Genomic DNA, 17778 nt, shown 5'->3' with positions numbered 1-17778 from the left:
TGAAACTTCTTCCCAGTGAAGAGCAGACCAACCATCCATCAACTTTTCCAGCCTAAGATAATAAAATGTGAGGCTGGATGAACACAGCAGGCCAAGCAGCATCTCAGGAGCACAAAAGCTGACGTTTCGGGCCTAGACCCTTCATCAGAGAGGGGGATGGGGAGAGGGAGATGGAATAAATAGGGAGAGAGGGGGAGGCGGACCGAGGATGGAGAGAAAAGAGGATAGGTGGAGAGAGTATAGGTGGGGAGGTAGGGAGGGGATAGGTCAGTCCAGGGAAGACGGACAGGTCAAGGAGGTGGGATGAGGTTAGTAGGTAGCTGGGGGTACGGCTTGGTGTGGGAGGAAGGGATGGGTGAGAGGAAGAACCGGTTAGGGAGGCAGAGACAGGTTGGACTGGTTTTGGGATGTAGTGGGTGGAGGGGAAGAGCTGAGCTGGTTGTGTGGTGCAGTGGGGGGAGGGGACGAACTGGGCTGGTTTAGGGATGCAGTAGGGGAAGGGGAGATTTTGAAACTGGTGAAGTCCACATTGATACCATATGGCTGCAGGGTTCCCAGGCGGAATATGAGTTGCTGTTCCTGCAACCTTCGGGTGGCATCATTGTGGCAGTGCAGGAGGCCCATGATGGACATGTCATCTAGAGAATGGGAGGGGGAGTGGAAATGGTTTGCGACTGGTTGGTGCAGTTGTTTGTTGCGAACTGAGCGGAGGTGTTCTGCAAAGCGGTCTCCAAGCCTCCGCTTGGTTTCCCCAATGTAGAGGAAGCCGCACCGGGTACAATGGATGCAGTATACCACACTGCATCCATTGTACCTGGTGCGGCTTCCTCTACATTGGGGAAACCAAGCGGAGGCTTGGGGACCGCTTTGCAGAACACCTCCGCTCAGTTCGCAACAAACAACTGCACCTCCCAGTCGCAAACCATTTCCACTCCCCCTCCCATTCTTTAGATGACATGTCCATCATGGGCCTCCTGCACTGCCACAATGATGCCACCCGAAGGTTGCAGGAACAGCAACTCATATTCCGCCTGGGAACCCTGCAGCCATATGGTATCAATGTGGACTTCACCAGTTTCAAAATCTCCCCTTCCCCTACTGCATCCCTAAACCAGCCTAGTTCGTCTCCTCCCCCCACTGCACCACACAACCAGCCCAGCTCTTCCCCCCCCACCCACTGCATCCCAAAACCAGTCCAGCCTGTCTCTGCCTCCCTAACCGGTTCTTCCTCTCACCCATCCCTTCCTCCCACACCAAGCCGCACCCCCAGCTGCCTACTAACCTCATCCCACCTCCTTGACCTGTCCGTCTTCCCTGGACTGACCTATCCCCTCCCTGCCTCCCCACCTATACTCTCTCCACCTATCTTCTTTACTCTCCATCTTCGGTCCGCCTCCCCTTCTCTCCCTATTTATTCCAGCTCCCTCTCCCCATCCCCATCTCTGATGAAGGGTCTAGGCCTGAAACGTCAGCTTTTGTGCTCCTGAGATGCTGCTTGGCCTGCTGTGTTCATCCAGCCTCACATTTTATTATCTTGGAATTCTCCAGCATCTGCAGTTCCCATTATCTCTGAACTTTTCCAGCCTACATAGTGGTCTTGCTATTGGCAGAATTGTCCACACTTTGCTGGCTGCTGATCCTCCAACCTTCCTTCCACCTCTCCCTCCCCTCCATTTCCAACTTGTAATTTTCTGCTTATTCTTTACATCTGGGCCGAATATAATCTGTATGTGCCCAATGAAAACTTCTTCTCCACTTCATGCACACAGGCAATAGGTTATTCTTCGTGACCAGATTCTAACGTTTGAATGTTATAATTGTACAAAAATAAAACATTCAATTTTTGTTTGGTTTTGTAATCTGTGTGCACTTAAAAGGTGACCTTCGTTACCATCCTTTTTAAACAAATGCATGGTATTTTCCTGTGCAGATCAATGCTTCCAGTACCCCCTGCTGTGGGCCCAGCTTTTAGTTTGGAATTGGATGTCGAAGATGGTGAAGTGGAAAACTATGAGGTTAGTGTAATACGTTAAGATGAGATCAGGGAGGTTTATGCAGGGAAGATTCTCCTTAATGATTGAACAAAATGTAATTCTTGAATACAAGATGAAATGCAAAAAAGAAAGGGGGTCAGTTCTTAAACATGGATAGCCTAAATTTCACTGTAACCGAAATGTTACCAAAACCTGATAGGGTAAGAAGGGCAGTGGAGAGGATTTAATCTAATAAATAAGTGGTGTACAAACTCTAGGCAAGAAACTTGATATTGAGACTAGAATTAATAGGATATTTGGAATGGGAATAGAAGGCTTGGAGAAAATAAACAATGAGCAACTATTACCAGACGTGAGAGGCAAGTCGAGGCTTTGAGGCAGTAACAGATAAGCAGATGTAAAAATATAAATAAAGAAACTAGGAGATAAGAGACCAGTTCTTCCAGATATAATGGGAACTGCAGATGCTGGAGAATCCAAGATAACAAAGTGTGGGGCTAGATGAACACAGCAGGCCAAGCAACGTCTTAGGAGTAGAAAAGCTGATGTTTCAGGCCTAGACCCTTCATCAGAAAAGGGGGATGGGGAGAGGATTCTGAAATAAATAGGGAGAAAGGGGGAGGCGAACCAAAGATAGGTGCAGAGGAGAGTATGGGTGGGGAGGTAGGGAAGGGGATAGGTCAGTCCGGGGAGGACGCTCAGGTCAAGGGGGTGGGATGAGGTTAGTAGGTAGGAAATGGAGGTGCAGCTTGAGGTGGGAGGAGGGGATAGGTGAGAGGAAGAACAGGTTAGGGAGGCGGGGACGAGCTGGGCTGGTTTTGGGATGCAGTGGGGGTGGGGGGGAGATTTTGAAACTGGTGAAATCCACGTTGATACCATTGGGCTGCAGGGTTCCCAAGCGGAGTATGAGTTGCTGTTCCTGCAACCTATGGGTGGCATCATTATGGCACTGCAGGAGGCCCGGAGTCTGAATTGAGTTGCAAACAAGCAATGTCAAAAAAGAAATCAACACGTAATCGGAAAGTGTGATGCACTGATAATTGTGGAAGAGTGAAACAGGTATAGGTTTTGAAAAAAGAACACAACTGACAAAACTTTTATCCTTCTTAACATTTCTGATTATAGCAAAGTGAGCTGCAGTATTAGAGCAAGGCTCCATGATGGTAGTCGAATGTAGGTGTTACATTAAGGTAGCATCTCTACAGATAAGGTAAGAAGAGGAAAAGCATCTTGTAGAATTCCTAGTGCATTGCAGGCCGTCAATGGCGTTGAGGAGAAATCTGCATGTAGTTCAAAGGTACATTCTGTAAGAATGAAGGGCCAATGGCATTGGATTATTTTAACTAACCCAGTTAGGATAAACAGTGCAAACGCTTTTCTTCCAGATGAGTATATTTTTAATCTAGCCAAGGAAGGCGCTTTGCTAAGTTTTTCAGTATTAGAACAGGTAGTAAAATATTGTTTAAGAGGTGCATTTAAAGTTGAGAAGGAAAGGCAGAGGAGTTTGGGAATGGAATTCCAAAAGATGGCACCTTGATAGCTGAAGTCATATTTTCAGGGATGCAGTGGGTAGTGTTAATGTCACTGGACTAATAACCCAGAAATCCAGCCTGATGTAATGAGGATGCAGACTTGCAGCATTCACGGTATTCTGCTTTTATTAATGATCTGAGGATATTGGTTGAAATCCCACCAAGGCAGCCAGTGAAATTTGAATTCAATTTTAAAAATTCCGAAATGAAAAGCTAGGCTAATGACCATAAAACCACTGTTGGTTTTCGTAAAACCCTATCTGGTTTACTTATGTCCATAGTTTGTCTGACCTACCACTGATTCCAGATCCTCACCAATGTACTTGACTCTTAGGCAATTATAGATCAGCAATTAATACTGGCCTAGCTAGTGATGCTCACATCCAATGAATGAAATGAAAAATACCAATAGTGGGGAAAATACAACAGTGGAGCAGTGTTTTGATTTGAGAGGAAGTTTATGGAGGCAGAAAATGTTAAAAGTAAAGATAATTTTAGCACCAGGTGTCCAGATGTGTATGATATTAGAGGAGAACAAAGGTAATCTTTGTGATTAAAACAAAATGGCATTAGAAGGTTCAGATAGAGTGCACATGTTGCAACTGTAAGCTTTAATCTGGATCAACAATAAGGAGAGGGAATGTAATTGGTGATAGAAGCAGGAGATTGCAGTAAGAACCAAAAATCTTGTGAATGATTAACCAGAAATTCCAGTTCATTCAAGACGGGATATCAGACACGTTGTCTGACGAAACAGACGGTAGAGGGGTTGATTTTAGATGACTGAGAGATGGTGCTGCATGTCAACTCCAAATACATGGAAGCTGATCTCATGTCTTTGGATGATGTCAGCTCAAGGAGAAGGAACATCGAGATCCTTGGTGCCTTCAAAGTAAGCGGTGAGGGGTTTGGAAGAAGGAGCATGTCCAGCAATATCTCAACAGTGAACTGATAGATAAGCATGCAGTCAAACAAAGGCAATATGCGTTTAAAGCAAATGCTAATGCATCTTTGAAAATAAATATGGTTTATATTTGAAATAAAGATGCATGAAGAGTATATTTGGCAATGTATTGGATTACTTTATTAACATGATACACGGAATGGCCTTTTCCTATTGTTCTATATTCCACCACTCAATTGTTTACGTTCTACGTAAAAATTTCAAATGAGTTAGTAAACTTGCATTTTGTGACAGTGACCTACATTTATAGGAATGTAGGTGAAACATAGCTTTATTTCATGTGGTGGAGAGGATCATTAGTGTCTCACATTTATTCTTTCAATTAAATGTCATAGATGTACATGAACCACATGCATTAACCATGATTTATTTTATAATTTTCATGTATTTATGTGCCTCTGTATGGAAAATAATTAAATTTTCCAGTCATCTCAGACTTTTATTGATCTAAATAAATTTCAGATAGTTAAACAATTTCTTTTTAAGCAAAATATTCTTGCAGCTTAATGTAGGTTATGTGCTGAAATGAGGCAATAACTTTCATGTGATAAGTCATTAATTGACGCATATTTTGAATATAGGCGCTTCTTAACCTAGCAGAACGACTGGGAGAAGCCAAACCACGTGGGCTTACAAAAGCAGACATTGAACAACTTCCATCCTATAGGTTTAACCCTAACAACCACCAGTCAGAGCAGACTTTGTAAGTATGTCTGATTATAATTTTACTGTAAAATTGGAATGCAGCAAAAATAACCACCTTATGTTTTAAAGTGAGCAATTTCTTTCACCTACTGTTGGTACTTGTGTCAAATGTACACAATTACCATAGAAATAGAGATAATTGCTTAAATTACTGCATCAAATGAGAAAGATAGTTCCAGATAATTCAAAATAAACATTTTTACTACCACTGACTTCCTTTTACTCTATATTGTGAATTTTCTGGATGCTAACTGTTCACCTGACAAGGATACGTTTTTAGTGCTGAATTAATTATTTTAGAAAATAAATTTTCTATACTAGCCACTTTGTGTCCCAGTTGTGTATGTTATTAAGCCCTAAATTTACTAAGAGAGACAAAGTAACTGCATATTGATTTACAAACTGTAAACTTCAGCCATTGCACATATGATGCTCACGACATTTTACTTTTGAAAGTGTTACAAAAATGTGTGGAAACATAGAACATAGGAGCAAGAGTAGGCCATTCAGCGTACGGATCCTGCTCAGCCATTCAATATGATCATGGCTGGTCTTATTTTGACACCATATTCAGCTCCTTCCCCCATACCCCTTTAAAGCCTTTAATGTCTATAAATCTATGTACTAATTTCTTGAGTATTTTCAGTGAATTGGCCTTCTCAACTTATGTGATAAAGAATCCACTACCTTCTGAGTAAACAAATTTCTCCTCCTTTCGGTCAGAAATGGTCGACTGTGTACTGACAATGTGGCCTGTTGTTCTAGAACCCCCAGCCAAGAGACACATTGTTCCTGCATCCTGTCTGTCCAGTTCTGTCAGAATTTTATACATTCCAATGAAATCCCTTCTCATTCTTCAAAACTCTAGTGAATACAGACTTGAAATCTCTCTTCATTTGACAAATCTGCCACCCCAGGAGTCAGCCTGGTAAATCTTTGCTGAACTCCGTCCAAAACAGGCATACCCTTTCTTAAGATCAGTAAAGCCCCCGTGACTGACTCTTTCATTTGTAATAGTTCATGTCTCCATGAACCAACTAGGTTTATTTATTTTCTGTGGTCTGAGCATTGCAATTCATAAAGAAACTCAATAAAGAGGTGTTTTTGAATAGATATTGGCCAGTAAGAGGGAGGAACACAGCAATTTCAGTTCGTTATTCCCTTAATGCTGTATTTTTTTTAAATGTGGATGAAAGTGTGGTCCAGGTATTTATCAAAGTTGCAAAGGAGGCTAATAATAGACGGGAGATGTAGAGATCCTAACAATTTTAATAACAGGACCTCACTGTAATTTTTTTCTTATTTCCCACCCAGCACCTGACTAAATTGGCAAGCTGGCCAGCTATCACCGGATACAAGTTACAAGCATCAGAAGGCTGTAGCTAGAGACCCATGTGGACAGTTCCCACCAATCAGGAAGTGTTAAGACCAGAGATCGGGGCTGAAAAAGAGTGGGGAAGAGTGATGATCAAGAGAATAGAAGATCAGTCTTGGGGAGGGTGAGGAAAACAGAGGCATTCTATGGAAAGAAGACTGGAGACGTGGCCTGTGGGAATGGAGAAAGGAAGCCAATCCGGACTAGGATTAGGACTGGCCTGGAGATCAGGATTGGTAGAGTGCTGGCGAAGAAGAATATCAGAGGAATCGAGGCCAGAGGTCAGAACTTGTGTAGGAGAAAAAGATGATCCTGACGCGTTAAAGGTTTGTGACCTGGGGAAAGGTAGAGGAGATCAGAACATGGTACGTGTGTAACAAAGAGGCAGTCAGGAAGGAAGAAGACCTAGGATAAGGGCTCAGTGTTGATGAAAAATTGGGAGAGAAGAAAGCCAGAGATTGAAGGGGAAGAAGTACACTGAAATCAGCAAAGTGGAGGCTGAAGTCTTGAGAGACAGGGGTAGCGCAGCAGCATCCCCTCACTGGCCAAATAACTGTAGTCCACACTTAGTTTAAAATTCCACACCGTATAATAATCTGTTACAAATTTAATCAGCAATTATCCCTTTTTCTACATTTTATACAGATGCGTAGTGTGCATGTGTGATTTTGAATTAAGGCAACTACTTAGAGTCTTACCCTGCAACCATGAGTTTCATGCCAAGTGTGTCGACAAATGGCTGAAGGTAAAATGAATTTATAATTGTACCCTTTGACCTGATATCCATCTGTCCCTTCTCTCTCATTATTTTCATAATTTGTTTTTAGCATTTCTAATGCAAAAATTTGAGAATATTTGCACAACATCGCTTTGTATTTTCTGTGGCGTGCACTGACAAAACTGTCATTGATTGGCTTCTGAGAGATCTGTCTAACTTATTGGAAATGCTGTAGTGTTTGCGTTAAGAGTTTGCAAAAAAACTGTATCCTCAATCAACACAATCTGTTTTCTGCCATCTCGGTATGTCGAAACACTAGAAGTGTTATTATCTTATGCAAAGTTCTGTGCACACTGTTTATCATTGCCTGATTTGTGATATTTGACTTGTTGTTTGAGGTAAAAAATGTTTAATTGAAGAAAATTGAATTACTGTTTCTAATTACACAGCAAGTTTTTCTGTTCAAGCAATATAATTTCACAAATTGTGCAATCAAGAACAATATTGTATTTCTGCAGCAACTTTCATATCTTTAGTCTCAGTTGATGAATGGTGAACAAACTGAGTATTAATTGACAGGCATTTGTGGTAATGTATTAAAATAAACAGCTGGGAAAAAGTTGATGTTAGAATATTGGACTTGAGAGCAGTTTCAATTTGTTTTATTTAGGAGTGTGGATCTGTATATTCCGGTTTTTCATAAAACTAACTGTACTTCATAAAGTCATGGTGTTTAGTATCTACTGAAACTTTAGTTCATTTTTTAGAAGCGATCAAATTTTTGCATTTTTGTTACAAATGTGATTAATTCGCTTGCTTGTATCCATTTGATTTGTATAGGAGCCAACAATCTGCATTGTGTAACATTCAGGGAATAGGGTTACTGTATTTTATTGGATGCGTAAGTGATGCTATTTTGACAGGGTTTGAGCCTTTAGGGCTCCAGATAGATCTGGGGAACCCCAGTGTTGTGATAGGTCTTAGGAGAAGCCCAGCATTCCGTGGATGCAGCAGCTTGTATTCTCATCTAACAGTATAACTTGGGTCCGTAAAATAATATATTTTGGTGATCCAAGCTGCAAGTGTACCACAAAAGTGGGTAATAGTTAACATTCGCAGCCCACTTTACACACAGCTAACCCAAAGTCAATAGAAAAGAAAATTATTGGGAGTAAAATCCCAATGTGGTTTTGCCCAAAACAGCTTCACGCACCTGCTTGTCTTTCACATGTGCCTGCATATTTATTTCTTCATTCGTCTGGAAGGCACACAGATTAACTTAATTCAGAGGAGCCCCGATAGAAATCATTAACTTATTATTTTTACACATGGCAAGTGAATATACAAAATAGGGAATATACAGAATTTCACCTTGATATGACTAATTAAGAAGTTAAAATATATACTACATGATCAGCAGACCTAGCCAATGCTTCCTAGGAGATTGTGTTGCTGATGTGTTCTGGACCTCCTAAAAATGCAGATCCACCAAAATGGGATACAAAGTTTTAAAACGTCAGGAAGTGCAGCAGTGAAACTTCTCACGCCAATTTTACATGCTAGAAAAATAGTGTATACAGTAATCCTACTTGAACGTCATAACATATCTAGAACTCATTAATTCTCCTCTAGCTTACTCTATATTGCTGAGTAATATGTGCTCTGCATCCATTTGTGTGCAAAAAGTTAGAGAGAGCCATATCATAGAATCAGGTTTAATAGAATAATTATTTGGCAATGGTAGATTTATGACGACTTTGATGCCTTGGTCTAATTTTTTTCAATTCTTTCTAAGCATCATCAACTCTAAAACATCTGCCTTTGTTATACCTGTTCCTGTGACCTTAATATGTGATAAAAATAAATATGAAAAATCGTGAAAGACATTCACTCCCTTTCCCATTCATTTCTCTAACCTAGTGCATTCGGTTGCTTTTGCAGAAGTTGCTTTGAAGCCTTTCTTCCATGTGTACTTAACCACACAATGTATACAATTATGTTCCATGTAACTGTGTTATAAGCATTTGACAGGCAAGAATGTCATGTCCTCAATATAAAAATAAACCTGAAGATGCTAACTCATGCTCTCGAATTTAAAAAAATGAATTGGGATAAAGGCAAAATGCACCATTGGACACATGGCAAATATTTTGGGAGACTTGGGACAGTGTGCTGAATTTCTGATTTATGCCTTTTAGCTTTGTAAAATAAAATGCTATAATGTATGTTTAGTAATCTGACTTGTTTATTTCTTATTCTGCTCCAGGTATGTGGGTCATTCTACATTAATGTAGGAATTGGGTGCGGGAATAGGCAGTTCAGCCCTTTGAGCTGTCCACTGTTTTAATATGATCATGACTGATCTTATCCTGGTCTCAACTCCAATTGCCTGCCTGCTCCCCATAGCCTTTTATCCCACTTTCCATCAGAAATACACATTTATTTCTTTCTTGATTCTGCCTCCACTGCAAACTGCTCCACAGTTCCACTGATTCACTGCCCTCTGAGAAAATGTGAGACATGCTCCATGAATATCACTGAATGTTTTGTGTAAAGTGATATGTGGTTAAGATGAATCCATAAAGATATCGATGTTTCAGACCAGGAATCACAGGATTGATTTATGACTTTTCCTGCATATACTTAGATTTTAGTTTCTTCAAATTATTGTGCAGATATATGAAACATGATTTTGCTTTTCTTTTTCTCCAGGCAAATCGTACATGTCCAATTTGTCGAGCTGATGCTTCAGAAGTTCACCGTGACTCAGAATGAAACCAATCAAATAGCACAAATTTGGGTGTTCTTTGTGGCATATAGATGAACTATTCATTGGACTTAATCTATTGCGGCTTCCAGCCTTCCCTTTACATTAAGGGTCATAATGTGATGCAGTCATTTGACCTTCCTTTGCACTGTGTGATTCAATGACTTATAAAGCTTATATAGTCTTCACATTGAAACAATTATGGGATTGTTATACTAACAGTGTGATTGGAACTCCAAAGATTTTTTTTCAGCTTAATTTGTGTGTGCACTAACATTCCCTGGTTTTTGTGTGATCATTCCAGGTGTTGCTGCAGGATTACAGTAGATGTGATCTTTTGGCATGTGTGCTTTTTTTGATTTTATTTATATATATATCTATATACATAAAATATAGATAATATATAGATATATATAAATAAATAGAGGTAGTTAAACTGTTTTAGCAATCTACCTTATAGAGCCTTCAGGTACTGTGAGTGAGTATGATTGTAAGCGTGCAAGTATTTTAGCCACATGTACTTTTTCCAGACAAGCTTAAGTACTGGCAGAAAGTGAGTTGTATGTGTGTAGTCTTAATTATGCTGAAATGTGTAGCTGTGTTATTTATACAGTACTAGTACTGTACACTGGTTTCTCCCTTTTTGTTTGCAGTTGCACACTGTATACTAAGGGTGCAGCAATTATGAATTTTTTCACTCAGTTGCTCCTCAGTATTTTGTATTGGCAGATTTGAAAAGTATATATTTATAACACACACCAGCAAAATGATTAAGGGTGGAAGATTGTGCAAATTTATAAAACTATTATTACCCAGCAAACCAAAGCAATGAATGGCTGAAATAATTTGCTTAGTTTTCCTGTAATGTACAGTGAATGGAAACCTTATATAAGCAAAGTGACAGCTTTGAAACTGGGTGTGCTATAAAAATATCACTTATTGCTATATATTACTGGCCAGTCTAAAAATGTGGGTCTCAGGTGTGCAACAAAGTCCTATAAGCACCTTAAAATGTAACTTTGGTTGTTAAGCTACTTTGCTACCTTGAAAAATTTAATTCTCTGCTTTACCACTTGATTATAATATCCATGCTATGCCCTGTTCTAATACTGCATTCAACTTAATGTTGCTTTCTTTTAAAAAAAAACTGATTTGAATGCAGCATAAGTAGGCATTCTATTCGAAATTTTATTCAAGCTTTCAACTCCACCTTTCAAATTATATTTCTGTCTAATTAAATATTTTCTCCCGTCTTTAGTTTTTGGTTCTTCCACTGTGTGCAATATTTTACATAATTGCATTTCTTTAGATTTGGTTATATATGTTTCTCTGTATACATCTTAAACTAACCTCATAAAATTATTCACACTTGCAAAAGGCCGAGTCTCAGAACTAAGCAGATACTGTGTTAAAACGTTAGGGAAATATTGAGCAGTTATTTTTTGACCCAGAGCAATTATTAGATCAGAGACCTATTACGTTGTGATGAGGACAATAATCAACAGTCTGAAGAGCTCCTCAAAAGAAGTATTTAATTCAATTCTAAGAAAATTTTGTAAAGCAGATTACTATTTTTATAGTATACATAGGGATTGATTGTTAAATGTGAACATTTGGGGAAATTGTAGCGGTCATGCAGATTTGCAATGAAGAAAAATCTAAACTTATTTTTTGTTCTTCTTAGAATGTCATTGCTCAGTAGTCATCTTTAAATCTGTATTCATTATTCCTGTAGACTTAACACTTTGCTAGTAGAAATTGAACCCATGATTAAAGCAATGATTGCAATCCATTGGTTTGGAAACTGTTATTATGAATACAACTTGAGACTTATTGTAATTATTTAATGGTCTCACCTACAGCAGGTGATTTATTTGTTTTCAGTTTGGTTGGATTTTTTATATGCTTGGGAACGTAGTATTGCCACAGGTCAGACCTGCCTCTATAACTGCTCATCGCTTAAATTGGGTGCAAAAGAAGATCTAATTTTCCCTTGTTTTACCTAGTTTTTTTAATTTTTGGCCATGTTTATAAAAAAAAACTTGGAACTGATGATTTCTGGTCTTTTGCCTCAATTGTGGTAGTAATTAAATGCAAATTCTATCTGTGGACTCACCCTTGCTTCTCTGACCATTACTCTATGATGAAAGTGATCAGAATATTAACGCTTTTGTTTTGAAACATACTATAAAATTGGAGACAATAGAATTTGTCAAGAGTGTTGAATAGCTGGAACACAGGAATGTCTGTCTTGAATCTGTTTTTGATTTTCAATATAACCTGGATGTTACCAACCAGTGTTAATTTTTCACTCACATGCTGCTGGTCCTGAATTGAAGGCTGTTCCTCACAAGACTCATCCAGTGTTTCTAAAACATTGTGGCTGAGAGCCTTGCTCAGACATTTGAAGTGCAAAAATAGGTGCCTAATTAATCTGTTTAGTTATATGTATCAAGGTGAACATTCTTCATCATGGCTTACTCATTCAGCCTGAATGCTTTGTGTGTGGGTTCTTGAATGGAAATAAGATGTATAAAAAGAAAAGTTGCTGACGTTTTCAATACTGCACAAAAAAATTTGTGAACTTAACTAAAATCACCTGAATTTCAGAACGTTTGATAAATTCTGAGCAAATTGCTCTCATTTAAATTATTTATGCAACACAACATTTGCAAATCATGAAAGAGAAGTTGGAAATGCAAGTCTTTTGGAAGTGCATTTCTTTCCCCTTGTTCAATCCCTTCCCATTTACATCTACAATTCTTCTAATGCTTTACATCAGTTTCAGAATTCCCAGTTTGCTAGATCCAACTGTCCCCTCTTTACCATGGTACAATCACTTTACACAATCATCCCCCATCAGGATTGTTTCAGGGCTCTCTGCTTATTCCTGGGGGAAAAAGCCACCACCATCCTCCTCCGCCCAACCGAGCTCATCCTCAACTTCTCTTTTAAGCCCTCTCATTTTCTTCAGGTCAAAGAGATGGTGATGGGTGTTTGCATGGGCCCCATTTATGCCTGTCTCTTTGTAGGTTACTTTCTCTCGTATACCAATGACGTCTTTGGTGCTGCTTCCCTCACTCGCCCACAGTTGGCAAGCTTTTATCAATTTTGCTTCCAATTTCCACACCGGCCCTCACCTTCACCTGGTCCATCTCAGACTCTTCCCTTCCTCAACATCTCAGTTTCCATTCTGCAGATAGGCGGGCCACCATTATTCACAATGCACCAACTGACTCCCACAGTTACCTTAACTGTACATCCTCACCCTACTTCCTGTAAAGACTCTATTCCGTTTTCCCAGTTCCTCCGTCCCTGTCACATCAGTTCTGATGATGCCAACTTTGACAAGGGGCCTCTGAAATGTCCACCCTCCTCAACGGCAGATTTCCCAGCACCATAATTGATAGGGTCCTCAGCCAGGTCTACCATCTCCTACACTTTAGCCCTCACTTTCTCTCTTTTCTCCCACTACAGAGGTAGAGTCTCCCTTCCATCTGTCCTCACCTTCCATCCTACCAGCATCCACAGTCAGTGGATTGTTAGCCATTTCAGCCACCTCCAGCGGGGTACTACCACCAGATACACATTCCCCCTCCCCTCCCTTATCAGCCTTCTGCAAGGACCATTCCCTCACGGACACCCATCTTTCACTCCTAACAGACTCCACAGCCCCACAGACCCTTCCCCTGCAACTGTAGAAGGTATAATACCTGCCCATTTACTTCCTCCCTCCTAGTTATCCCAGGGCTCAAACACCTTCCAGGTGAAGTAGTGTTTTACTTGCACTTCGCTGAATCTAGTCTACTGCATTCGCTGTTCATAATGTGGTCTCTTCTACAGTGGGGAAATGAAGTGTAGACTGAGTGACCGCTTTGCAGAACATCTACATTCTGTCAACAAAAAAAGTCCCTGAGCCTCCAAAAGCTCACCAATCACATGGTGTGCTATTACATATTACCCTTTGTTAGCCACTAACAGTCCCCATTCATTCTCCTACGCTAACTGTTATCCACTCTTTTGTCTGTCTAGCTGCTCATCTGTCTCTTTGGGCTGTATCTCCACCTATAGTTTACTTCTTGCCCCACCCCCACACTCATACCACTTGCCACCCCCCCACCACACCACACGTGCACGCACACACACGTGCACGCACACACACGCGTACACACACACACATTCGTCTACATAAAAGCCAACATTTCCCTAGCTACCATCAGTTCTGAAGAAGGGTCACTGGATCCAAACTGTTAAGTCTAATATCGCCGCACAGATGCTGCCAGGCCTGCTGAGATTTTCCAGAAATTTCTGTTTTCGTTTCTGATTTCCAGCATCCACAGTTTGTTGTTCTGAAGAAATGCTGGATTGTTATGATGCAATCTGTTTAGCATAATAATGTGGATATGTACAATTAATTCTGAATTCTAAAGTTATGGGACTTTGTTGAAATGATACATTCATCTAAAGAAAAGGTATAGCATGGGTAATGTTGTATCTGTCCTTGAAAATAGTTATGGAAGACTGATTGAAAGGGCTCATATGTATCTGAAAACAAAATTGAAGTTAGCGCTTTTTGTTATCAGTAATTTCTTTAACTGTTTCCTGTAGCACCAAATAAAAACAACTCATAACTTCTGCATGATACCACATTGCATTACAATGACATTTCACATTACCATGCATTATAAGCAGAATGTACACCAACATTGTATTACTGTTTTCCCTGTTATACTGTGAGCACCTAAAATGTTTTTAAGCAGCTGTATGTTTGTTTCTGTGCTTATAATGTACTACAGCTATGAATGCTGAGACTGAGATGCATACATAGTATTACCTGGATGATATTATTTAGGTTGAACAGTGCTGCCTTATTTCACAAAGTAGACCATGATTCTCCTCCACAAAGTAGTTCATTATCATCATGCCATCATAACTTAAGAAGTCCGAACCTGAAGGATAAACTTAATGAGGCAGGATTGGAGTTTTTATTTTGTTTGGGGAGGAATAGCTGCCATATAACTTAATTGAATGATGTAAATTGAGGCCGAGAGGAGGTGCATTAACAGTTAGGTCTGGTTATTGGCAAAGTTAATTGTTGCACTCTTAATGCTTAATCACTTTTGAAATGTTTCTCATGTTTGCATGGAGACTCTAGAACAGTTGTGTGCAGACCTTGCTTTCTGTGGTCAGTATGTACTTAGCACATGTGCATGTGTATTAAAGCAGACCGTAGTGGCCATGGCTGCTTCTACCCAGCTGGGTCTGATGTGGGTGGAAATGCGGATTAATGCTGAGCTATTACTGCCATGAATTGTAATGCGCATTTATGTATTTAATCCCTCAGTCCGTATGATACAAGAGAAGCAACAACATACAGTAAGAATTGTTAGATCTTGGTCAACCCCACAGGTTTACTGATTGTGTCCCGCTTCAAGTTTTGTGTTTTGCATGGGTTTTTGATGGATAGTTTCAAACTTATTAATTTTGTGATCAAAAATCACTAAGACCTAGTGATATCCCAGGTTATAGTCATTATATTTAAGAAACCAAGAGTGTGACACTAGACTGCTGAAGTTTAAACATGTTGTCCTGTATACAGCATTATTTGGTGCATTGTCTTAACACTGTCATATTGGATGCTGGAATGCTAGTTTTTCAGCAGCGGTCTCAGCTCTGGGGGGTGGGGGGAAGAAAAATCTAAAGCACATAAAATCTGGGTCGTTTTTAGGTCTTAATGGACATTTTAGTGTGGGATTTTTCTTTGGTGCATTTACCTCATTCTGCCACTTAAATATATTTAAAATTGCTAATGAATCAGAAAGAAAAAGCAAATTACTTCTGTTGACTTCATTTCGGAGTGTTTCATTAAATCATACACACATTGCATCATTTAATATGACAAGTAGTTTCCAATGTTGTATTATAAATCTATCTGTAACCAAATCATTTGAAAGCTTGATAAATTTTTAACAAAATTTGTACATTTTTTATGAAACTTACTAGTAATGCTATACCAAGTAGTGCAATTAATTTTTATTTTTAATCCCTATGCCCAATTTTGGAGTTGAGAGGGTTGTTCATTAATAAATGTATGATGTAAACTTGCTCAGTTGACTTTTTATCTTGGCTGGTCAGAATGTTGACTTTATTTTTCTACCAACATTTTCTGTCTTTTACCCTACAAGTCTAAAGTTATTTTCTCATGATATTTTCTGTTTAAAGAAATGAAATCAATAAGATCAAAAAGGTAATGATCAACAACAACCAATTTAGCTCCGTATCCACGTACCTGATGGGAAACTGGAATTGTGAAATAAAAACAAAGCAAGTTGATCTATGATGGCTACCAGTGTTAGAGGAGATATCGACACATTGAGTTTTGAAACATGACCAGCTCTCTCATCTCTGCATCCTTGCTGATTCTGTCACTTCTAATTCTGCCAATGATGATGAATCAACCCCTGTAAGCCAAGAAACTTGAACTGTCAATGGGCAGGCAAGCTGGCTTCTGGAGGTTGGCTGCTGACCAACTAATTTCCAGTTTCTGCTCTGCTGTTTTGCGGTCTTCCCTCTCGATTATGTATCATAAGTTTAATTCGAATGTCTTGCTTATGATTTGTTTATTGAAATTAAAAGTTGTCACACTTTTGCTAAGAAACATGCGTGTAGACCATTTAAATATCATGCGCTGAAACCAGGCTGCAATTGAATCTACCTTCTGTGCAGAATCTGACTTTGAAACATCACCTCGTTCCAGGAAATCTGCTAATTATAAGTGCTGGGGCCACCCTGTGGAAAGGGAGTGCCAGAATTGGGATGATAATGTTGGCAGTGTGGAAGGATAACAGGAACGCTTGGCAAATTATTATTTCTCTGTAGAAGAAATTTGTAGCCTATAAAGAAAAGGCAGAAAAATGAGACTCATTAGAGACACATCCATGAAGAGCACAGGGTTTGCCTTCAGTGAGAACTTGAAACCAAACCACATCTGACACCACTTTAAGAATTTGATTCAGGGAATAAAAGCTGAAAATATAAAATGTGCTGCTGGGAAGGGTAACCACAAAACTGCTGAAAAATATGATTGATTCATTACCCTTCAGGGAAGGAGAGCTGTATTCTTACCAGTCTAAGTAATGTGTTTGACTCAGCTGCCTTATGTAGCATAAAAAGTCATGTAGTTATGTTAAAACTGCTTTCTAACAGTTTCATGAAAGAAATAATTTGCTTCACACAATACCTTTCACAATATCCACACTTTCAAAATGCTTTGTGGCCAATTAATTACTTTGAAGTGTAGCCATTACTGTAGGGAAACATGACAGCCAATTAGTATCGATAGTTAAATAAATTACATTCTGACCTCTTTAATGATGTTTGTGGGATAAATACTGGCTAGGATTCTGACATTTTAATCAAGTAGAACTATGGAGTATTTTACATCCAGCTGAGAGGATAGACAGTGCCTCAATTTCTAGAGGACATCTTCAGCATTGTAACGTGCTCAGTACTGAACAGAGGCATCACTGATGCTGCAGATGGATACCAGAAAGAATTGAGATAGTCAAAAAAGCTTTTTCTCAGGGTAACTAGACAATTCTTAATAATATAGCCTTGATGGTGATTCTTTCTCATTTCAAGAATAAATAAGATTATTCTTTAAAAAAATAAGAATTACAGGGCATTGGGACATAGCTTCAAATCCAATCGTGAGAGTTGGTGA

The 17778-nt window shown here is 39.4% G+C and overlaps 1 protein-coding gene across 6 annotated transcripts in view; it reads left to right on the top strand.

Annotated features, from left to right (window-relative positions):
- LOC125450586 (E3 ubiquitin-protein ligase RNF38) overlaps positions 1-16713 on the top strand; it is a 150670-nt gene extending 133957 nt beyond the window's left edge. For all 6 annotated transcript variants that reach the window (XM_048526592.2, XM_048526598.2, XM_048526606.2 and 3 more), the window contains 4 exons: positions 1931-2015; positions 5072-5193; positions 7216-7315; positions 10001-16713. In XM_048526592.2, the coding sequence (XP_048382549.1) occupies positions 1931-2015; positions 5072-5193; positions 7216-7315; positions 10001-10063 (370 nt within the window). In that variant the 3' untranslated portion in view covers positions 10064-16713. The remainder of the gene's footprint in view (positions 1-1930; positions 2016-5071; positions 5194-7215; positions 7316-10000) is intronic.
- Positions 16714-17778: the final 1065 nt, after the last annotated feature.

Source organism: Stegostoma tigrinum, chromosome 3 (assembly GCF_030684315.1).
Source record: "Stegostoma tigrinum isolate sSteTig4 chromosome 3, sSteTig4.hap1, whole genome shotgun sequence".
NCBI classification, from domain to species: Eukaryota; Metazoa; Chordata; class Chondrichthyes; order Orectolobiformes; family Stegostomatidae; genus Stegostoma; species Stegostoma tigrinum.
Note: the sequence above shows the minus strand (reverse complement) of the source record. Positions and strands in the feature narration are given on the sequence as shown.